General features: G+C 46.2%; 2 protein-coding genes across 2 annotated transcripts in view; both read left to right on the top strand.

Moving 5' to 3' along the window:
* SNPH (syntaphilin) overlaps positions 1-24,928 on the top strand; it is a 289,004-nt gene that overhangs the window by 197,993 nt on the left and 66,083 nt on the right. The gene's annotated exons all lie outside the window — the stretch shown is intronic.
* Positions 12,207-15,268, top strand: MC3R (melanocortin 3 receptor). Its single transcript, XM_061437088.1, has one exon. The coding sequence runs from the start codon at positions 12,861-12,863 to the stop codon at positions 13,830-13,832; it is 972 nt and encodes a 323-aa protein (XP_061293072.1). The 5' UTR covers positions 12,207-12,860; the 3' UTR covers positions 13,833-15,268.

The raw sequence follows: 24,928 nt of genomic DNA, 5'->3' as shown, positions 1-24,928 counted from the left end.
CTTGGCATTTCATCACGTCCACTTGTGACGTGTTCCCCAGTAAAACACACCACTGAACACGAAGAGGAAGAAAGCTAATGAAAGTGGATGCGCATGGAAGCACCAGGTTGAGAGCTAACGTTCTGCAGATGCTCGCCTGTGACAACATCTCAAGTTCAGACAGCAAAGCACTCACCCTTCACATTTGCTCCCAGGCATCACGTGCTCACGTGGAACGCACCCACTTGGACATGCAGTCAAGCCAGTCACGTTATCGCCGTTACCTGAGTGCTCCCCATCAGGCAAATCTCAATTCTCAGAAAAGTGTGGGCACATCTGACAAAACCTAGCCTATTCATCACTGACCAGGAACCCAGTCATTTTTTTTTTTCTTTGAAAGGAATGTTTTCCATAAAAGCCTTGGCTTTTTAAAAAAAAGCCATTTGCAGCAAAGGAAACATTCATGTTACCATGGTTTAGATCATATTGGAGAGCTATTTTTCTCCCTCTGCTTCAGGGAGAAAGGTTCCAGTGGCAAAACAGACAAGTCAGCTGTCCTTGGAGCATGCAAGTACTTCTCTATTCCACCTTCTCTCAGGTCGGCATCTATTTTTGTCAACCAATGTTCCTTTAAATTATGAGTTCAGCAAAACAAGAAAGCCTTCTTGGTCAACCCTGTGGGACTCTGAAGGATTCTACAAGTTGTGACTTTTACATCTTACTCAATAAAACTTCCTAGCAATTACAAAAAAAAAACTATGCCTAGCAATTACAAAAATCTGTTCTCAGAGTTCAGTTCGTTTCAGTCACTCAGTCCTGTCCAACTCTTTGTGACCTCATGGACTGCAGCACACCAGCTTCCCTGTCCATCACCAACTCCTGGAGTTTGCTCAAACTGATGTCCATTGAGTCAGTGATGCCATCCAACCATCTCATCCTCTGTTGTCCCCTTCTCTTCCTGTCTTCAATCTTTCCCAGCACTAGGGTCTGGGTTTTCTCAGAGTAAAACCAACCAAAGTCGCAGACGATCCAGGTCAAATGGTCAAAATTAATTCCTCTAACCTGGTCTCAGGGGTTTCCCAGGTGGTATAGGAATAAAGAATCTGCCTGCCAATGCAGGAGACACAAATTTGATCCCTGGGTTGGAAAGATCTCCTGGAGTAGGAAATGGCAACTCATTCCAGTACTCTTGTCTGAAAAATTCCATGGACAGAGGAACCTGGTGTGATTCTGTCCACGGGGTCACAGAATCAGACACAGTTGAGCACAGCACAGCAACCTGGTCTCAACTACTACATTTTTACGGTACTTGCCACATTCTGTTTTATTTATTATATGTTCCCCCACATACACCCCTTTTGGGCTCCTCAAGGCAGAGCACACAAGGATTATTGACAAGAAGAGTGTCCCAACCGGGGTGATATTTAAAAAAAAGGCTACTGTTGGGGACTTTCCTGGTGGTCCACTGGTTAAGGCCCTCCCAACACAGGGGGCCTGGGTTCAATCCCTGGTCAGGGAACTAAGACCCCACATGCCACGCAGAGTGGCCAAATACTTTTTTTTAAGGTATTGTTATTGTGTTGGAGTCACAGAACAAACACATTTGACACATGCAAACAATTCCACGTGTGCTGGAATGTTCTACAGAGAGAAAGAGAAATCATCTAACTAGTGAGGGAGATTCTAGCCTCTGTGGCTGTCGGTCAGTATAAGCCAGGAGCCTGTGAACTGAAGAACATGAATCTTCTCTTCCTTCTGTTGGTTTCTGTCGTCTCCTGGCAAGAGCATCTCTCTGGGGTTTGGGAGGAGGGATCTGCTGCCCCATAATTTTCTCTTCATGTCTGGTTTCAGAACTTGAATGCTGCTTCAGCAGACCTGACTGAGCTGATGGATCACAGCGGGCTCTCAGGCACGTGCACCGTGTAGGTGCTGCAGACGGGGCTGTGATGGATGGGCTGACACACTGCCCAGGCTCCCTCCAGGACCAAGAGTGCCTTCCTCAGCGGTGGGGAGAGCTGCTGGGCAAAAGCAAGCAGCTGAATCCTTCTCTGAGGCTCGCTGGCCTTCAGCTGAAGATGGATGTCTGCATGAGGCTTCACGGAGGCAACGGACACCCATACAGGTGACCTCTGGAGGCTGGGGTACAAACCAGCCCCGCGCCCCAGGTCAACCCAGCTCTGCCGGCCCGTCCAGCTCCGGGGCTACTGCAGGACTGACCGAGGACCATACTACAATGGCAGGTTCAACTCCCACCTCTGCCCCACCCTGCTTACCCCTCCCCCACACATGTGTGCACTCCTCAGAAAGTTCCAGCCCACCCACCCTCCATCCTGCAGAACCTAGCCTGCCACCGGGTTCTGTAGGAAAGCCCAATTCTAGAGAATAGGAGAGAACGGGCTATTCTTCCCTCCCTGCAACCCTGCAGAATGGGGTAGAAGCTGATGAAGGAAGTCAGAATACACCATGGAGGGGAATTCACTCAGGGCTGGACACCAGTCTCAGCCAAGATCTTCGTTCAAGTGGGAGAGAAGCCCCGCCCAGTCTGGGAGTGTCCACGTGGGAGCTGGACCCTGTGAGCTCGTGGACCGATGACCTGACACCTCCAGAGTCTTTCCCCTCCTCCCCACCTCTGCTCAGGTGCCTCTCTACTCCATCCACTGATACCTGATGCTCTGACTCTCAGCGTAAGCCTGACCTCCAGGGGGAGACTGTACAGTCTCTGGAGGATTCTGACCTGGTACAGGGGAGAAGTTCACCCCCTACCCCCAGAGAGTTATCTTTCAGAGTCTCTGGGCACAAGGCCCTGGCACCTGTCCCCACGGGAGCAGCAAGGAGTTACCGCAGCAGGTGATCTGTCACTCCATCCTGACTTCTGACTGAGAGAAATGCAGGGATGAGGTCAGAGATGCCAGGTGTGTCTGCCTGAAGCACCAGCCTCCTGCAGAATGAAGGGAAAGGGAGTGCGTGGGTGACGGACACTGTTCAAGGCAGCACACTCGTGTCAGGAGAGAGCTGAGATTCTGCTTTACTCTGCATGTCAGCGAGGACTCCAGCTGTCTTCTCCTAGCTTCTGCCGACAGGGACTGGATGGCTACTTGCAAAGGACAGTCCCAATTCTGTGGGAGCCTCACAAGCAAACGCTGCTGCTCTGATGGACCGTGGGGAGGCGCCCGGGACCAGGATGCAGAGCAGAAAGTGTCCTAATGCAAGAGGTGTGCTGGGTGCCACACCTGAGGGGCTGCTGAGAAAAGAACCCTGGGGTCCAGTCCAGCCCTTGCCCAGTAACAGGACAGCCCCTCTCGGTCTCTTCTTCTGTCAAATGCAATTGCTACAACAATACGGCCTCATCGGGGCATCAGGAAGTGGGGCCCCAACTAAGATGAGACAAGAACCCGAGAATGAGCACCTCCTTAAATTCCACACCTTCAGCACCTTTCTGGATGCACCCTAGTCCCTGCCGGGGTGTAAAGACTAAAGGAGGAAATGCAGGAAGAAGTTCTCTGGCCTAGGGCCAGGTGCATCCCAACCCCAGGCCTCCCCCACCATCCGCTGTAGCCTCGGGGGAGGTTCTGAGCCCTCCCTGCCCCACTCTCCTTACCTATAAAGTGGAGGCAAAAATGAATTAATTTCTGCAACGTGTTCACTGCGGTGCCTGACACATGGTAGACGATGTTAGTTCTTTTTTTTTTTTTTGGAAGTATTAGTTAATTTACAAAGCGGCAGGCTGCTTTCCTGACGAGGGGCTCTGGGGCAGAAACCCCTCCCAGGGACGTAAAGATTGTTGGCAGAATTCAGTTCCGAGCAGTTGTAGGGTAGAGGCCTCCGTTTTCTTGGGGCTGTCAGTGGGGAGCTGTTCTCACCTTCTAGAGGACACCTATGTTCCTTGAACTTGAACTTCAAGTGAACAAATGAACTTGTTTGTCTTCTAACCAGAAATTGCAAATGGAGCTTTCCTCCTGTCTCCTCACTCCTGCTTTCTCTTCTAACGCATCTTTATCACAGCAGTAGGGAAAGCTAGTCTATTCTTAAGAACTTGTGTAATTAGATTAGGCTCACCCTGATGATCTAGGATAATCTCCCATCTCAGGGTTTATAACAGTAAGCACACCAGCATGGTCTCCTTTGGCCAAGTAAAGTAACATTCACAGGTTACTGGGATGGGAACATGGACATCTTTGGGAGTGGGGATGTTATTTTGCTGACCACACACATAGAAATCTGTATATAGTGTATTCGTAGTTGTTGTTTAGTTGTTAAGTTGTGTCTGACTCTTTGCAACCCCATGGACTGTAGCCCACCATGCTTCTATGCCCATGAGATTTCCTGGGTAAGAATACTGGAGTGGGTTACCATTTCCTTATCCTGGAGATCTACCGGGCCCTGGGATCAAACCTTAGTCTCCTGCTTGGCAAGCAAATTCTTTACCACTGAGCCACCTGGGAAGCCCCATATCAGCAGATATCTAGGTCTAAAAGATGGTAGGTAAAGCTACTTATGTAGCTATTATTATGTGCATTAAACACCTATGATATTGTAACTCAACTGCTCGATGCTGCATGTAGCAGTGAACCAATCAGACAGGGTCCTTGCTTTCACAGAGTTTACAGTCTGGTAATAGTGATGGCACCCCATTCCAGCACTCTTGCCTGGAAAATCCCATGGGCGGAGGAGCCTGGTAGGCTGCAGTCCACGGGGTCACGAAGAGTCGGACATGACTGAGTGACTTCACTTTCACTTTTCACTTTCATGCATTGGAGAAGGAAATGGCAACCCACTCCAGTGTTCTTGCCTGGAGAATCCCAGGGATGGGGGAGCCTGGTGGGCTGCCGTCTATGGGGTCGCACAGAGTCGGACATGACTGAAGTGACTTAGCAGCAGCAATAGTGATTCCCAAAATGTGATCCTCAGACAGAGAGTCAGCATCACCTGGGGACCTGGTGGGGACAAACTCTCAGATCCCATTCCACACCTACTGAGTCAGAAATAGAGTGGGGCAGGGCCTGGGGGGATGTGTGTCTTAATAAGCCTTCCAGGTGAGTCTGACACACGCTAAAGTCTGAGAATCACTGGTCCAGTGTGTCTCTATCTCAGCACCGGCAAACATTTCTAGTCTGCAAGGCTTACTGTCTGGCAGTGTTTGCCAATTGATACTCTATGTGAAGAAGATGAGTTCCTGCTCAGCTGGTAAAGAATCCACCTGCAACGCAGGAGACCCCAATTTGATTCCTCAGTTGGGAAGATCCCCTGGAGAACGGATAGGCTATCCACTCCAATATTCATGGACTCCCCTGGTGGCTCAGATGATAAAGCATCCACCTGAAACGCGGGAGACCTAGGTTCAATCACTGGGTTGAGAAGATCCCTTGGAGGACAGCATGGCAACCCTACTCCAATGTTCTTGCCTGGAGAATTCCCATGGACAGAGGAGCCTGGTGGGCTACAGTCCATGGAGTCACAAAGAGTCAGACACGACTGAGTGACTAAGCACACACACAGGCTCTAGAGGGGAGGTCTGTTTTCAAGACAAAGATATCTTATCAGACTTTCAGAGGACTCGGTGCCTCCCTCCCAACCTTCCTACTTTTTTTCTGATTTCTAATTCATCACAGAACCTCTGGATAGTAATTTGCTTTCTCAGGAATCCCATAAAGACAGGGTTTTCTACACACAAATGCTCAAGTATTCTGCTCTCTAAAGAAGAGGAATCATTATAAATGAATACATTAATCTTGATTTAGAATGAGTCAGTCACCAAAGAACTGAGCATCTATGGGTACGCTAAAAATGTGCACCAGAGGACTTGAAATACTGATTAATAAACATGAGTTAGATGGGATAATGCCCCCAAACACATCCACATTCTAATCCCAGACCTTGTGAACATGTTACCTTACATGGCCAAAGGGACTTTGCAGGTGAGATTAAGATAAAGATCTATATATGGGTTATGGGGCTTTCCTGGAGGGTCAGACGATAAAGAATCTGTCTGCAATTTGGGAGACCCAGGTTCGATCCCTGGGTAGGGAAGATCCCCTGGAGAAGGAAATGGCAACCCACTCCAGTATTCTTGCCTGGAGAATCTCATGGACTGAGGAGCCAGGCGGGCTACAGTCCACCGGGTCTCAAAGAGTTGGATATGACTGAGGGACTAACACTTTTACTTATGAGTTATGGGTCACAGATGTAAAAAAATAAATTTATGATTACATAGAAATCAGCCTTGAATATTGATTGGAAGGACTGATGCTGGAGCAGAAGTTCCAGTACTTTCGCCATCCGATACAAAGAGCTGACTCACTGGAAAAAACTCTGATGCTGGGACAGATTGAAAGCAAAAGTAGAAGGGGTCAACAGAGGATGAGATTGTTGGATAGCATCACCAACTCAGTGGACATGAATTTGAGCAAATCCTGGGAGATAGTGAAGGACAGGGGAGCCTGGCGTGCTGCAGTCCATGGGGTCACAAAGACTCGGATACAACTCAGCAATTGAACAACAAGTGGTTACCAAAGGGGAAAGGCAGGGAGGGATAAACTGGAAAATTGGGACTGACATATACACACTACTATACATAAAACAGATAACTAACAAGGACGTACTGGATAGCACAGGAAACTCTACTCAGTACTCTGTAATGACCTATCTAGGGAAATAATCTAAAAAAAAAAGAATAGATATATGTATTTGGATAACTGATTCGTTCTGCTGTACAGCAGAAACTAATAGTTGATTGTAAATCAACTATACTCCAATAATTTTTAAAAAATAAAAAAATTTTAATAAAAAACTTTTAAAAAGGTGATGGGTCTAGAGATGGGAGTTGATCCTAGATTATCCTAGTGGGCCTACAAGAGTCCTTGTAGTGGGGAAGTAACAAAGTCAGAGTTACAAAAGGAGACATGATGACAGAGGTCAGTGTCTGAGGGAGATGTAAAAACACGGCACGACTGACTGGCTTTGACACGGAAGGATGCGGCCATGAGCCAGGACGTACACGTGGCCTCTAGAGACTGAGACATGCAAGGACACAGACTCTCTCCTGTTGCCTCCAGAAAGAATGGAGCCCTGCCAACCAACCCCTTTTGGATTTCTGCCCTCCAGAACTGTGAGAGAACATGTTTTCTGATAGTTTAGGCTGCTAAGTTTGTGGTGATTTGTGAGAGCAGCAAAAGGAAACTAATACAGGTGTGACACAAAGATGCCAGAGGCGCAGCGGGCAGGCTTCCATTCCCTCATCAGCACAGGCGCCACGTTGCTGCTGCCGAGTCCATAAGCTGTGTCCAACTCTTTTGCAAACCCCGTGGACTGTAGCCCACCAGGCTCCTCTGACCACCGGATACCCCAGACAAGAATACCGGTGTGGGCTGCCATTTCCTTCTGCCGGGGATCTTCCCGACACAGGGATTGAACCTGGGTCTCCTGCATTGGCAGGAGGATTCTTTACCACTGAGCTACTTAAAATTCTTTTTCCAAACTGATGAAGCCTTGGAATTCTTCCAGATAGCCAATATCTATTGACCTGAACTAGAATGCAAGAGTGACTCAAATTCTTGGTTATAAATAACAGAACCCTCTCTGGCTAATTTAAACAGAAAAGAAATTTACTAAATGATGTTTGTTGGGTAGCTCACAACCTCTCTGGGGAGGTCAGAACATTGAGCTCAGAGGCCACACAACAGGAATGATGCCCAAGTTAGGCTTATGGGCAGCCTCCTGTGTGACTGTCACTGGTCACACACCAAGTCCAGCAGCTGGGGCATCGCTGCTGCCTTTGAAAGTAACATGCTCCATGCTCCTCTCCCACATGAACTCCATGGCTGGCTCTCCTTGCACTGCTTCTCTGTCAACACCTGCAAATGGCTAGATCTCTTTCCTCAATACTCCAAGTATAGTCCACGAACCAGCAGCATCAGCATTCCCAGATCTATAGAACCAGAATCTGGATTTTGATGGGATATTTGGGTTATTCAGATGCACAGCAAAAGGCTAAGAACCTCCGGTCTGAGATCATCCAGTCCTGGTGTGAGATAATCCAGTGATACAGTCCTCAGCCCTGTAGCATCATCAGGGTAATGCTCTCCCGCCAAGAAACACAACACTCAGAACCTAGGACTCTGGTGCTAAACAGGCAAAGGAAACAAGAGGAGGTGAGGAGAGTTAAGGGCACTCAATTCTATGGTTGAAGAAAAGTGCTAAGATTGATTTTTTTTTTTCAAGCAAGAAATACAGAGAGATTTTTTTTGTATACCATGGAGGGCTTTGTATTCATCATATCTGGTAACCAGAAGAACTGGGAACAACATGCATCATCTGTCTTCTAGACTCAGAAAACTGCTTTCTATCATTAATTTGACTCGGTTGCTACAACTGTCAATCAACCACAGGAAAATGGACTTGGAGAAGCAAAATATAACCCTAAGTTTCCAAAAGAGGTTCCAGCAGAGAGCAAAGAAAGCAAGTTCTTTTTAAAAAACGTGCACAAGAAAGTACCTTGACCTGTTCCTTGCACTGAAGTGTTCAGGAAACAAAATAACTCTCTATTTATAAGGTCTTAAAATTCAAGAGAGTGAGAGCAGAGATTTGTGGTTTTGTTGTTTTGAATGTTTTTATAACTTTTATACTGAATTTTAATACAGAAGAATTTACATGTGTTGGCTTTTTGTTGTTTTTGTTTATTGAAGTATAGTTAATGTATAATATTATATTAGTTTCAACTGTAGAGCAGAGTGATTTAGTCATATATCTTTTTCAGATTATTTTCCAATATAGGTTATTACAAGGTATTGAATATCATCCGTGTGCTACATAGTAAATCCTTGTTGCTGGTCCATTTTGGGTATAGTAAGCATAGTAGTCTGTATCTATACAAACGTAGTAGTTTGCATCTGTTAATCCCATACTCCTGATTTATCCCTCCCCGCTCCATTTCCTCTTTGGTAACCATAAATTTGTCTTCTATGTCCATGAGTCCATTTCTGTTTTGTATATAGAGTCATTTGTATTATCTTTTAGATTCCACATTTAAGTGGTATCATATAATATTTGTCTCTCTCTGACTGACTCATCTCTAGATCCTTCCATGTTCCTACAAATGACAATATTTCATTCCTTTTGATGGCTGAGTAATATTCTGTTGCACCACATCTTCTTAAGTCCGTTTGGGGGGCACTTGGCTTGGCTATTGTAAATGGTGCTGCTATGAACACTGGGGTGCATGTATATTTCCAAATTAGAGCTTCATCTTTTCCAGATATATGCCCAGGCAGGAGTGGGATTGCTGGATCATACAGTAACTCTATTTTTAGTTTTTTAAGGACCCTCCATTTTCCATAGTGGCAGGCCCAATTTACATTTCCACTTACAGCTGTTGGTTTTGCTTGTTTTGAATTTGAAAAATTGGAAAATGGAGATTTTTGTGATCCAGAAGATAAACATAGCCTCAGTGAGCATATTTTGTACCGTCACATAGGGACAGAAAATATATTAGTAATTGTCAGAGGCTGAGGGAAGTAGCAAACAAGCAGTGACTGCTAATGGAGACCAAGTTATGAAAATGTCCTGGAATTAGACAGTGGTGATGGCTGTGCAACCTCATGAACATGAAAAAAAAAAAAAAACAACCCTACTGAAACACATACTTCAAAATCATGAATTTTCTGGAATATATGTCTCAATTTTAAAAAAGTAAAGTGAAATTTACAGGCATAAAAATATTAGGAGCCTAGAGTCTGAGTAAAAATAAATCTTAGGGTATTTTCCCTGACATTCCAATAGCTGGGACACTGAACGTCCACTGCAATGGGTGTGAGTTCAATCCTTGATCAGGAAACTAAGATCCCATATGCTGTGCAGTGTGGCCAAAAACAAAACAAACTTAAAATAAATAAGTAAATCTTACTAAATAAAACTTTTTTCAAGGCATAGGATTAAAATATTTGGACACTCAGACAGAAAAAGGCAACTATCGTATGATATCACTTACATGTGGAATCTAAAAAAGGGTACAAAAGAACTTCTTTACAAAACAGAGGCAGAGTCACGGATGTAGAAAACAAAGTACAGTGTCAGCTTAAAAGTAGCTGTGTCTGGGCTGCTCCCCCAGGAAAGCAGAGACTAGCGCTTAGAGGAGACCACGTCAACACTCATCGGGGGTGAGGGGATGAGGGTACCTCTGAGGATACAGGTCTGAAGTGCCAGGCCCCGCCTGCTCGCTCTCAAGGATGCTTATAAACAGAGGACAGGTGCAGAGAATGATGGTCAGTGCTCAGCCCAAAGCAGGGGAAAGACCTCGCAGTCTGAGCTTTACAGGTAAGACAAGTGCCCCCGAAACCACAGACCAGAACAGTATAAACACACCTCTGGATGTGACCCAGAGGGTGAGGAAGAGAAACCCCCATGAGAATTAGGATTTTCTTTTCCCCAATCTGGAACATGAGAGGTTTAGCATCAGAAATGAAGTCACTTTGTTCAAAATAAATACAAGTGTTTTTCATGCCCCTCAGTTCACAGACTGAGATCCACACTCAGATACATTTTTTTTTAATTTTAGTAGAAATTGAAAATGATAAAGACTATCCACAAACACTAGAAGTGTCATTCTCCCAGCACTCTCAGCTGAATTTGATATCTTTTACATTCTTTTCAATCTGAAGTTTGATTTGCATTTCCCAGACTCCACAGAAGGGTGAACATTTTTTCATATATTTATCAGTCACTTGAATTTCCTCCTCAGTGAATTTCTATTCCTGTCTTTAGGTCTTTCAAGAAGACCTCTCCACCCCACAGTTTCATAAATATTCTAAGTTTTCGTCTACTTTGTATGCACATTTCTTCTGTCTAATACACACCCAGTCACACTCACATCCATAGTTAGTGGATAGTTGGATAATCAGAGCCTCAGTGGACCAGTAATTGATGTGCAGGTATGCGGCAGGGGGACGGGGGTGGTAAGGCGACTCAGTGTGTCCAGAGTTTACATCATCCTCCTGTCCAACCTCACATCTGACATAAACTAAGTATTAAAAATTGGGTGCTAAATTCTGACTTTTATTGGGTTGGCCACAAAGTTCATTTGGGTTTTTTCCATCGGATGGTACAGAAAACCTGAATGAACTTTTGGCCAACCAATACATTTTTCCAGCTCAAATGGCATCTCTGTTCTCCCAGTTACTTAAGAAGGAAGCGCAGGTGTTCCCTGTACTGTCCCACATCCCATCACATTCAAATCTCCAGGACTCTATATCCTAAGCATCTCTGTCCACTCCTCCCATGGCCCTGTGGCCACCTCCTTGCTTCAAGATGCCATCATCTCCCTGTGAATCTCTGCAGCCCTGGCCCCCCAGGCTTCTGACTCATCCCCTCCCACAGCAGTCTCCACCATGCAAAGAGGAATCATTCTAAAATGCAAACCCCACCTCCTCTTTCCCACAGCCCCCCCACTGCCCCACAGTCCAAAACTCCCACACTCAGCTGAGACTGTCCTTCAGGAGCCTGGCCCCTCTAGTCTTAAAAAAAAAAAAAAAAGGCAGACTCATTTCTCAAATTGTGTCTCCCAGCTCCACACTCTGGCCAGAGAAAACTAAAGTCCTTTGAAAAACACCAAGCTCTCTTTTCTGTCGATCTCAACCTTGGCTCTGTTCTCCCCTCACCCCTTAAAAACTGAAAACGCACCTGCCCAGGCACTACCCCTGGGTGATTCTGTTTCAGAAGGTCAAATGCGATCCCCAGGAACACATTCTACAGATAATTCCCACAGCCACGTGTAGAACCACTGCTTTTAGCCTCCAGGCTGTAAGCATGTTATTCCCTCTGCCCGGAATCCTCTTCTCTCTCCATCAACCCCAGCCCTCACTTCACCACTGGGCATCGCCTCTGTTCTTTGAAGTCAAAGCTTAGAAGCCCCTTCCTCCAGGAACTTCCCTTGACCAGCATGTTAGGGGGCCCCCTTAGAGCTCCCCCAGCCCCTGGCATTCCCCGATTCAAGCATGCATCACACTGTAATAAAACTGCTGGATTTCTCATCTCCCACCCCAGACTCTGAGTCTGGGAGAAACAAGGATGGTGTGTCTGTTTTGATCACTACTGAATTTCCTGAACGGGGCAGAAAACAAACACATGGCAGGTGCTTAATAAATGTTTGCCACCAAAAAAGAAAAAGAATGAACAAATAATACGTGGACGAAAGGATGGCTGTGGCCGTTTCCGTGACAAAAACTGCTCAGCCCAGCCAGAGAACGGATGAGTGGTCTGACCAGTAGAGGGCAGTAGGCTGCTTTTGAATCTCTGGGTCCGATTCCTGGGAGCCGGTTCTGCTGTCAGTCAGAAAGACGTCCGATGCTCAGTGGTCATTTCGCCGCTCTGAAGATTAAGTAGGAGTTGTTTGCCTCCAGCCAATGTATAAAAACTGAGTGTTTCCCCCGCACTCCTCACAACAGGTACCACGTCCCCCGTCTTGCTATGAAAACTGTTTTAACAGTAGCAGCTAGTGGCTGGTTTTCTGTTCCCAGGTTGGGATGTGAGAGGGGGAAAGAGAGAGAGAGACAGAAGGAAGCTAAGAAGGGAGAGAGCGAGATAAGTTTCTCTAAAACTGATCGTCCTGGAGAAGCACAGGGAAGTTTTCTGTAAGAATCCAAGCTGACTTTTTCCTCTGTCTCTCATTCTCTTTCTCTCCCGACCTGTCTCTTTCTCTCCCTCTCTCCATCCTTTTATTCTGGGGAAGAACAAAATCTAACACTGGACAAGCTTGTACCCTGGACAAGCATCTGAAACCAGGATCCAGGGGGAGATTTTTTTTCTTTCCTGAAAGCAGCAGCAACAGCAGCAGCCATAGCCTCGGGACCCTGCTGGAGCCCCCGCTCCGATCAGCCAGCTGCCTGTGAGCAATGAATGCTTCGTGCTGTCTGCACTCGGCTCAGCCAAAGCTGCCTAACAGCTCAGAGCACGTCGCTGCCCCTTCCTTCAGCAACCAGAGCAGCAGCCGCTTCTGTGAGCAGGTCTTCATCAAGCCCGAGGTCTTCCTGGCCCTGGGCATCATCAGCCTGCTGGAAAACATCCTGGTCATCCTGGCCGTGGTCAGGAACGGCAACCTGCACTCCCCCATGTACTTCTTCCTCTGCAGCCTGGCTGTGGCTGACATGCTGGTGAGCGTGTCCAATGCCCTGGAGACCATCATGATCGCCGTGGTCAACAGCGACTACCTGACCTTGGAGGACCAGTTCATCCAGCACATGGACAATGTCTTTGACTCCATGATCTGCATCTCCCTGGTGGCCTCCATCTGCAACCTTCTGGCCATTGCAGTTGACAGGTATGTCACCATCTTCTATGCACTCCGCTACCACAGCATCATGACCGTGAGGAAGGCACTGGCCCTGATCGTGGCCATCTGGCTGGGCTGCGGCATCTGCGGTGTGGTGTTTATCGTCTACTCCGAGAGCAAGATGGTCATCGTGTGCCTGGTCACCATGTTCCTTGCCATGCTGCTGCTCATGGGCACCCTCTACGTGCACATGTTCCTCTTCGCCCGGCTGCACGTCAAGCGCATCGCCGCGCTGCCACCCGCTGATGGAGCGGCCCCGCAGCAGCACTCCTGCATGAAGGGGGCGGTCACCATCACCATCCTGCTGGGGGTCTTCGTCTTCTGCTGGGCCCCCTTCTTCCTCCATCTTGTCCTCATAATAACCTGCCCCACCAACCCCTACTGCGTCTGCTACACTGCCCACTTCAATACCTACCTGGTCCTCATCATGTGTAACTCCGTCATCGACCCGCTCATCTATGCCTTCCGGAGCCTGGAGCTGCGCAACACCTTCAAGGAGATCCTCTGCAGTTGCAACGGCATGAACTTGGGATAAGACGTGGGGCCGTGGCAAGGGTTCTCAGTCTGGTCACTTTCCACCCTCCAGCTGGCCCAGGTGTTTAGCAACAAGGCAGATAACTACTTATAAGACATAAAAAAGAGTGTTACCAGTCATGATCCTAGGTATCTTTTTGTTTTTAAGCTTGCAGAGAGCCTTTGGTTGAAAGAGGAAAACGGTATATAACAGGCTCTCTGAAAGGATGCCTACGTGGGTAAGTCACAAGCTCTGATTTCTCAAATAGTCCCTGGGGGGAATCCATGGAGGCTGCTCTGAGCGCTGTCTGCATTCATTTCCATGCACCCAGGGTCTTGGATCTCTGCCTGCGCCCTGCTTCCCACCCACTCCTTCATGCTTCAGGTCAGACAGACCCAAGGATTTGCAGTAACAGTAAGGGTAGCTGGAATCTCCCCCAAGCAAACCTGTTACAGCTACCAACCCCCAGCTCGAATGGCTTTACTCTCATTTCATAAGAAACTAGATTTCTAGTCTGTTACTCTATTTATGGTAAAATAACCCTAAAAACAATGACCTCTTTGCGGAAGAAGTAATGCTATGCTGTGCCCCTCTTCTTGACTCCATCACCACCCCCCAGCCCCCGAAAGAAATAGGATGGGGATGGAATCCACTTCTATTTTTGTTATTATTATTGTGTTATTCTATTTTGTGCTATTATGATTGTTTCTGTTGTTGTTGGGTTTGTTTGCATTCAACACAGGGCATCTTTCAAAACTCTAATGAAAGAGAGATCAAGTATTTTGGAAAATCAGAACATACCCATGTACAAAGTATTTTGATACCTTGCTATTTTAAGGTATGTATTTCCCTATTTTAAAAAGACAAATTTTCCTATGGTTTCTTTTCTCTCTTTAAAACAAGAGAGGGAATTGTGGGTGGGAGGGCATGTGTCTCAAGAAATTGCTGAAGTGTAGTTTCAGGGAGTTAAACTCTGAGCTGCCTGTGACTTTCTTGAAAGCTGTTTTGCTCATAAGAACTGTGTCTCTGTCGCGGGTTTTCTATGTGATGTGATGATGTATGAAGGAGGATGGTTTCTGGTTCACCGCTCTTTTGTTTGACATGGTGTTAAAGTTGGGTGACCCTGTTGTCAAGGTCTATACTGAGTCAAGTAAAGACATTCACTCCTGTGAACACAGGGTGAGCCTTGCTGATGAGCTCTGTCCATAGCTGTGTGCTGCGAGCATCTGTCAGACCCCCTTCCATCCCAGAGGACTTCAGACTGTACTTTCTGGTTGTCCCCACGTTCCCCTCTCCCATGAATTCTTACATTATGCTGTGTCTTCGGTATACAACTGTGTATTTTTCTTGTGCTATAATATACTGAGGCTTGCTGTACTTGATCTGTGCTAATGTGAACAATAGGATTTGTTTCTTGCTTTGGTTGTGATGTTTGGAAATAATAAAAAAAAGGCTGTTGTGGCTGATAAACATGGGTCACATTGAACCACACCACCCGGAAGCATCCCACTGGCTTCTGCTCATGGCCGTCTACTGCAATTCCGTGACTATTTTGTCAATGGCATAAACATCCCCATTGACAGCATTTCTGGCCTTTTCTAGTGCAATGCTTTTTAGCCAAACTACAAAACTCTCCCATTTAGTTTCCAAAAATATCGGGCTGAGATTCCTGGGCCACTGCCACTCTGCATTATTTTAATCGAGACACCAAATAATAGGTCTTGTCCCCTGCCTCCCGGAAAATTGATGTGGAAAATGGGGAATCGAATTCTTTGAAAATGGTATTGACGGCTCTAGGGATTATGATGTCCTTTTTCTATGCAAACAAGATAAAAATAATGTACTTTGCACTCTTTCATATTAGCTTTCACATTATTTCATTTATACTGTCAACAAGTCTCTGACATAGATGAGTCACTTTATAGATGAAGAACCTCTGTCCCAAACATGACTGCCCGAGAATGCCCAGCTACTTCAGGGTCTCTGTATATTTTGTGCCATGAGGCTGATGTCTTTTTGCACCAACACAATGCTGCCAACAGTTTTCCGTAATCAAAACAGATCCAGTTGCCCTTTCTTTGTACATTTTAGCCCAGAGCAGTGCTTCTGAACAGAAACGTCTGCTGAAATCTCCCGGGATCTTGTTCAAGCACTAAAGCTAATTCAACAGATTGGGAGTGAAGCCGAAGGTTCTGAGTTTCTTTTTTTTTTTTAATCCTTTATTTTTTTAACTTATTTTCAATTGGAGTATAATTGCTATACAATGTTGTGTTAGTTTCTGCTGTACAACGATGTGAATCACCTATAAGTATACATACATCCTCTCTCTTGAGCTTCCCTCCCACCCCTCACCGTCCCACCCCTCTAGTCATCACAGAGTGTCAAGCCGAGCTCCCTGTGCTATACAGCAGCCTCCCAAAAGCAATTCGACGCATGGTAGTGTGTATATATGTCAATGTTACTCTCTCAGATGCTGAATTTCTGACTCTGACAAGCTCCCACAGGGTATGGCTGCTGGTCGGGGGACCACCTTTTAAATAGCAGGGACACAGAGCACTTTCTCATGAGCACAATGCACAGTCAAAAACACACATCCACATGCAGTGCTGACCCCATGCCAGGAGCTGTGCTAAGTTCCTTACCGGCACTTGATTCTTTGATCTCTGCATAACCCCTTGAGGCAAACATGAGGCTCATCCTTATTTTACAGATGAGGCATCTGAAACTCAGGGAAGTAAAGAAGTCTACAGAAACTCAGTTACAAGTAGAGAAGTGGAGATTCAAACTCGGGGTGTCCACCCACACCCCCAAGTCCAACCCAGACACCCTAGTGCCTCTCCTGGAAACAGCAGTGTTGAACGATGGCCCAATGACCCCAGAGACATGTGCTACCATAGAGAGAGGCTTTAAGGACTATTTCTACAAACACAAGTCCAGATGTTCGTAACAGAGCCTCCGTTGAGCTGTCATGAAAACCAAGAAGACAAGTCATCATTCTACTTGTTATACTCTTCCAAAGTCTGTGGGTACCCGTAGGAGTGCATCCATTTCTGGGGTGAATGACCCTGGATGTCAGGCTGTCACTCTCTCCTCCACAACCACTTCCCCAGATTTCATACAGGAACCCACTGTGCATTTTAAGCAGTGGGACAGTCAGGTTCACAATATGCTTAATGTTTGGAAATAAAAGCACATTCTATCTTCATTCGTTCATTGTGTTCACTTTCACCCCCTATCACCAAGGCACAGTCACCACGGGGGCTTACTCCCAGTACCCCTAGAAATCATCTCCTGTGGTCCTTATTTAAGTTGAAGTTTTGAGCTTAATCGTGATGCCTTTTTATAGGACTGGGGGCTACAACACACCCAAGCCTCCATGGATGAAAACATTTACCCACCCTCACCTCCGCTAAAATCCATTCTCCACACAGCAGCCAGTGCAGTCAAGTAAAGATCTAATCAGATAATATCACACTTCTGCTCAAAACTCTTCAGTGGCCTTGAATAAAATTCCACTTCCCTATCCTGCCCTACAAGGAGATCAGACCAGACAATCCTAAAGGAAATCAACCCTGAATACGCATTAGAAGGACTAGTACTGAAGCTGAAGCTCCAGTACTTTGGCCACTTGATGTGAAGAGCTGACTCACTGGAAAAGATTCTGATGGGAAAGGTTGAGGGCAGGAGGAAAAGGGGGTGACAGAGGATGAGATGGCTGGAAGACCTCATCGACTCAACGAACATGAGTTTAAGCAAACTCCCAAGATAGTGAAGGTCAGGGAAGCCTGGTGTGCTGCAGTCCTTGAGGTTGCAAAGGGTCAGACGCCACTGAGTGACTGAACAACAACCATGCCCTAAAAAGTCCTAACAATTGATTTCCTCCAGTAAGCCCCCAACCCTCCCCCCAGCCCCAGCCCATACTCACCCCTCAATTGGACTCAAACTCACTGTATTCATTCCAGCCTCAGGAACTTTGTACCTGTTGTTTTCTGACAAAATGCAGAATACAAGCAAACCCTTTAAATGAAGAACTCAACCTTTCTCACATAAAAACACTTATTTGAGAGCCAAATTCAGTAAATGACAATAAGAGTAAAACTCATTACCTGGTATAATTATGTACCAGACATTGGACTGAACACTTAGATATAGTAACTCATTGAATTCTCATGAAAACCCTATGAGATAATAAGCACTATTAAATGGAATCTTAATAGGATCATGGAAGAGGTTAATCATCCAGACCCAGGCTGCTCAGAATTGGGGGAGCAGAACTAGGACTCAGCCAGTCAGGCCCCACGGTTCATGCGTTGCCCACAGACCCACCGTGCGATGCAACACGTGGCCTGTGGCTATGCTCTCCAGGCTTGGATGGGCTTCAGCAGCTCTCAGCCCCAGTAGAGAACTCTGTGTACTTTCTGCCAGAAGTATTAATAATGAATACACAGAAAAATCCTTACATATTCTCCTTTTTGTCATGTTTTCACCAGGCAACACAGAAAGCCTATCTATCGCCAGAGGCGGCAGTTGAATGGAAGTGGGAAGCAGCTAAGGAGGTGAGTTGCTCAAGCCAAAGAAATGCATTTTCCATGAAATACCTGAATAACTGGCTCATTTCCCTGAATGTTATAGAGCACTTGTCTCACTTTAATGATAGATACTGAGAAACAAAGAAGAAAGAAAGATTCTTTCCACATTTCTAATTACAGGAGGAAGAGTCCTGCTCTGTGTTCGTTCCGTTCATGCCATTACACTGCTGGATTCTAAGAGGCTCGCATCTTCCAACTTGTCATCAGCGGGCACGCAAGAGCAAGGGCACTGATGGTCCTTTAGGGTGAATACCACAAGAAGTGCTTTGAAGGACTTTGTTTATCAGGAAAGAAAATGGTTTGCCCCTCTCTGAAAACATTGGGTGCGTCAATAGAGGAAACTCTGAGCTGAAATTCAGGAGAGCCTGGGACTTGGCATGGCTCTAGGCTGGTGTGGGCATGAACAACTCTCTCGCTGAAGTCTCTAGACTTCAGTCACGCATCCTGCAGGTGGCAGAGCTGGATGTGATGGGAGGTTTTTAGCCTTTGCTCTTGTCCATGGCGGTCCCAGGTGACTGCTGCCTCGGGACTGTGGATCAGGTGACATGGACCCCATCAACACCAGCCACCAGGGAGGTACCTGGCTCATGAGTCCTCCATGTCTTGGGCACAGTAGCCATGTCTCTGACTCAAGGCAGCTCAGGGGGACTCTCAGTCCTTGAACGCTAAGAAAGAGCAGTACTGCTTCCCGTGGACCACTGGGTGCCAAGTTACCCCGGGTGGCAGGAGTGGCATCTGAGGATGAAGCCAACATCAGAGAAAGCAGGAGGCAGACTAAAGAGACAGAATGCCTGCTGTTCTCATTTGAGTGCCTGCCTGCAGCTATGCCTGAAGCTAGTCCTACGCCTGGACTTTCTGTTACCAAGCTACTGTCATTTATAAGCAATATCATCCTGACAAATACAGAGGCCCATGGGGGTGGGGGCAAAGCAAGACGGGGAGGCAGGTGGTGGAAGGGGAAAAAAGAGGGGAAGAGACTGAGAAGAGGGAAGGGCTCCAAGCTCAGAGAGTCATGCTGTCCCGGGATCTGGTTCACATATTGGGTTTACATGTAAGATGTGATGTGCAAAAGAATTAGCTAGAAGTGAAAACAAAAACCACTAGAGGAGGTGATTCAAGGGAACTTGTGATCTGCCCTTCTGGTCCACTGAGGATAAGGCAAGCAGAATGCCACAGAAATGCTTCTAATTAAGGTATAAAAAGGAAGTAGAAAACTAGACAACAAAATCGGCATTTCCAGTCTGGTGTCACTCATCCCTTTCTTTGTGACCAGTTGATCTTTAGAGGAAGTCAGATCAAGCACTTCTGATCTGATGCTGTGCGGAGACTACAAGGATGCTAACACAATCTGGGTTTTCTGGGCAGCCTCGTTCCACAGGAGAGACGTGCCTTTGTCAAGGGATGGTGGGCAGCTAGATCTCTAGCACCTAGATCTCTGACCAGCAGGCAGAGAGCTGAGCATCTGCAGAAGGAACAAGGAAGGCCTAGACACCCCAGTTCAGTTCAGTTCAGTTGCTCAGTAATGTCCGACTCTTTGTGACTCCATGAATTGCAGCACGTCAGGCCTCCCTGTCCATCACCAACTCCCAGAGTTCACTCAAACTCACGTCCATCGAGTTGTGATGCCATCCAGCCATCTCATCCTCTGTCCTAGTGAGGACAAAATTGAACGTGCATGTGGTCATGGTGCTTGGAGCAATGGGTTTCCCTTGGAGGGGGACAGCAAAATGCTGAATTCCCCCTCAAGGTTGGCCCAGGACATGAAGTTGTGATGCCCATAGGGATTCGGCTATTTATTCATGCCCCTGCTCCTCCCCTTCCTCCTCCCATTACCCTTCTGAATTGGGGGTGCATGGGGAGGCGGGCTCCATCCTATCTCCCTCCAAGCCCACTCCATGCCTGCTCTGAAGCCGGAACTCAGAAAACATCTGAGGAGCAAATGAACACATGGAAGCAACTTGTGACCGCATCTTTCACTCATTCACACAGACTAACATCGTAGCATAGAGCTCATGGTCATGAACTTTAGAGGCAGATGAGATGTGAGCTGGATCCAGGGCCCTGTCTCTCACTGCCTCTCACCCACATGTGCATTTCTGTTTCCTTGCCAGAAAAAAAAAAGGGAATAATGTTAGTACCTCCATCCAGTGTTGCTGAGAAGTTTCAATGAAATAATACATCAAAGACTTATTAGCACAGTCCCTGGGGTCCCTTGACGTTATTCCTACTGATATTATTATTATTAAAGGACATTAATGGGTCACTTTACTATATTCTGGTCTCACCCTATGCAGGCTTCTCGAATAGAAATGCACAGTCAAGATTCCCTGGAAGATCCCAAAATCTTGTGGAGATGCAGATTCTGAATCACAGGGCTGGGAGGGGGCCTGGGACTCTGCATTTCTATCAGGTGCCGAGTTGCTACTGCTGCTGCTGCTGCTGCGGGTCTACGAGGCCACCCACAACTGAGAATAGAACAATTTCCACAGCTGAAAGTCACGGTTAAGGTGGCTTCTTGACAAAGCAAGCACATTTATCCCATCACATAAAGCCAAGGAAAAGCCTCGGGAAGTCACAAGGGGTCATAATTAAATGAAATCATCTTCAGTTTTCCTTCTTCAGAAAGCATCTTCCATTTCCCTTCTCCTGGCCCAGGTGGCCAATCCACACAGCAGCCACTGCTCGAGATGAAATGAAGCAAGCAAGTGAGTTCAGTTTTGAAGACTCGAGCATGAATCACCCGGCAGACAGTCTACCCTCTGAGTCACCCACTACTGAGATGATTCCATCAACTCCAAGTCCCACTAGACAATTCTCACATGGGTAAAAATGGGCTGAGAAGCAAGCAAGGCATACTTTTGAAAGAGAAAAGTTAGAAAAGAGTTTCCGCCTCCGAGGGAACCCTTCCCATTACTCCAAGCACCATGACCACATGCACATTCAATTTTGTCCCCACTAGGCATCCAGCCCTTCCTGGTTCCTCTGCAGACACTCAGCTCTCTGCCTGCTGGTCAGAGATCTAAATGCTGGAGACCTAGCTGCCTGCCATCCCTTGACAAAGGCACGTCTTTCCTGCGGAACGAAGCTGCCCAGAAAACCCAGATTGTGTTAGCATCCTTGTAGTCTCCACACAGCATCAGATCAGAAGTGCTTGATCTGACTTCCTCTAAAGATCAAAGGGTCACAAAGAAGGGAGTGAGTGGCATACTGCACTGGAAATTCTTCTAGAACCAGAATCACTGGTTCCAGGTGAACCAGAAGCACTTATGAGCAGCGGTCCTCAAACGTGGAGGCAGCTGCAAACTTAAAAATTCCGATATAGATTATATTCTTCAAAGAATGTGATTAACTGGCAGTAATTGCAGCTCAGTTACAAGGATTTTTTTAAAGCTACAACATGATGTTTTGGGGTTGGGATCAGAACGCCATGAATGCTGGTTGATCACCCCTCCGAGCCCATATTTCCCAGTCTGTGGAATGGGAATGATCACTAGCTTCAGGAGAATGCTGAGCATCACAGATAAAAAGTGCAAAGCCCCTGCTTAGTATATGGTCATCATTCCTATGCATTTCCCTGTCAGAATCAGACTCATCTTCTTTAACTGATAACTTAACTAAAATCCCAAGGCGATTTAGTAACCACCAGTTTCACAATTGCTTAATTCTATTCAGAAGATGTTAGGCTTCAGGGCTTCCCTGGTGGCTCAGTGGTTTAAAAAAAAAAAAAAATCAGCCTGCCAATGCAGAAGACATGGGTTCCATCCCCGGTCTGGGAAGATCCCACATGCCTCTGAGCCACAAAGCCTGTGTGCTACAACTATTAATCCTGTGCTCTAGAGCCCAGGAACTGCAACTACTGAGCCCCGTCCCCCAGAGCTCGTGCTCCGAAACAAGAGAATCCACCGCAACAAGAAGCCCACCCCCCGCAACTAGAGAAAAACCTGCACAGCAATGAAGACCCAGCACAGCCAAAAATAAATTTTAAAAATTAATTAAAAAAAAAGAAGATGGTTAGGCTTCAAATATCTCACCCAGCACATAAAATGTGTCCTCGCTTCAAAGTCTACCTTTTCTTCTTTACATCCGAGTCTTCTCTTTTGTCATCACAAGTACGTGATCGGGGTTTAATGTGGACCATGTACTTCGTGCCAGGTGCAGGGGAGGTCATGTCCTCAGGAAGGCTAGCAGGCAGGTGAAGAGAATGCCCTGGACGAGCCAGGGCTGGACCCCCTCTCAAAGTGAAAGGCATTGCAGGGAAAGCAACAGACAGCCCTGGGCAGGCTGATCTTTTCTCTGTGTCTCCGTGACCCAAGCATCTAGCCATCCCGAGTCTTGGTTTTCTCATCTGTGTCACAGGAGTGGCTCTTGTTCTTATCAGCTTCGCTGAGTGGGTAAGGAAGTCTTCATCAAGTAGACTTGAAATTGCTCTGGTTTCCCTCCCAAACTGAGATCACCTCCCAGCAGAGGAAGAGAGAAGGAAGCGATGATTCAGGGACAAGACAAACAACCCGCTCTCTGCCTAAGGCTCAGCCAGAAACACTTGAACAGGTAAGAATCTGCTCCAGCTCACTTAGGAACAAGAGGCAGCTTGTCACTCTCGTGTTTTTAAATTAAATTCTGATGACCTCGATGTATTCCAAGCAAGAGAAGAGTCAAGACTCTTTGAATTGCCGACAACAAAACCCCGTCTCCAACTGGGTTATTTAAAAAAAAAAAAAGAGAGGGAGGAATTTATTAACATTTGGGCCCTGCCAGGGACTGAAGAGGTACCATCAAAAATCTGTCTCAGGAGATTAACTTACTCTTCTTCGGCTTCTTTCTTGGACAATCATTTTTCCCCCCACAGTGTGGACCCAATCGCACTGGACTTCTATCAGATCACTGACTCCAGTAGAAAACCAGCTTTTCTGTCACAATCCTCTCTCTACCCATGAAGTGAAAAACTTCAGACCAACTAAATTAAATCATATGCCCATCTCTAAGCCCATCACTATGGTGAGTGCATGTGCTCAGGCTTGGATAAAACTCCTACCTGGGAGCTGGACAAGGCCATTAGCTGTGTGGATGGTGGGAGGTGAGGAGGAGGTCCTGCACCAGATACTTGGGAGCTGTTTCCAAAATCAGGCACTGTCCACTCCCCATCCACCCTGCAGCCCTGTCCCCTGTACTTTTGTAGGCTTCATCTGCAGAATCCACTCATTCTTTCCAGCTTCCTGGGTTCTTGTCCATACGTTAAGATATACTTGATAGGGACTTCCCTGGGGGTCCAGTGGCTGGGGCTCCAAGCTCCCCAAGCAGGGAGCCTGGGTTCCATCCCTGGTCGGGGAACTGGATCCCACATGCCAAGAGTTCTCAGGCTGCAATTAAAGACCCTGCATGCTACAACTAAGACCTGGGGAGCCAAATAAATAAATATTATATATCTATATTTTTATTATATATTACCTGATAATTACCAGGTAACTCAACACATTTCTGGACATATCCACCTACAATGCAAGAGACGCGGGTTTGATCCCTAGGTCAAGAAGATCCCCTGGAGAAAGAAATGGCAACCCACTCCAGAATTCTTGCCTGGGAAATCCCATGGACAGAGGAGCCTGGTGGGCTACAGTTCATGGGGTCACAAAAGAATCAGACATGACCTAGTTGACTGAACAACAATAACACATTTTCAGGTAACTCAGCCCATTCATCTAAGCTTCTGAAATATCCTTAAAAGACCTTATGCAAAAACACAAGTATACATGCTAGAAAAGAGACTTCATTTTAGGCCATGCTACAGTGTGCTTTTCTAGTCCTTTGTTTCTAACATTCAGGGCTTGCATAAGCTAGTTTGCTAAACTGCTTATCTCTCATCCCTAGTCTTGTCCTTGGTTTCACAATACTGTGCAGGGGCAGCTTCTAATTTTCTGGGCCATAGTTCTCAGAACTAACCAAGTAGATGTGTGTTATGAATCACATAGAAATATATGCAAACAGGACCTTAACTCTTAAAACAGTGGCATGAAGTAAAAATCAGAGAATCACGATCTACATATCACTTCCATTTTGAAACTTTCCTCCTCCATACACAGATTATTATTATTAAAAGTAAATAAGTTATTCATGCAAATGTTCCAGCAGCATTATTCAGTATAGCCCTCAAGTGGAAAAATGCAAATGTCCATCAACTGATAGAGGAATAAGCAAAAATGTGACCCATCCATACAATGAAATATTAGCCATAAAAAGGGATGAACTACATTTCTAACATGGACAACCTCAAAAATATTACGCCAAGTGAAAGAAGCCAGACAAAACAGAGATTTTGCATTATTCCATTAATACAAAATATCTAGAAAAGGTAAATCCATAGAGACAGAAAGATCCATGGTTGCCTGGAATTGGAACTAGGGATGACGATTAATTGTAAAAGACACAAGAGATCTCACTGGGGGTGACAGATATACCCTAACACTGGACTGTGGGGTTACTGGATGTGATATAAGAAATCAATATTTGGTCTTTGTCTCTTGTTCCTTCACA

The sequence above is a fragment of the Bos javanicus genome, chromosome 13, assembly GCF_032452875.1.
Source record: "Bos javanicus breed banteng chromosome 13, ARS-OSU_banteng_1.0, whole genome shotgun sequence".
NCBI lineage: Eukaryota > Metazoa > Chordata > Mammalia > Artiodactyla > Bovidae > Bos > Bos javanicus.
This window is presented reverse-complemented; position numbering and strand designations above follow the sequence as displayed.

Coding starts and splice junctions, on each gene's coding strand:
- MC3R (XM_061437088.1), top strand. CDS start 12,861: ATGAATGCTTCGTGCTGTCTGCACTCGGCTCAGCCAAAGCTGCCTAAC.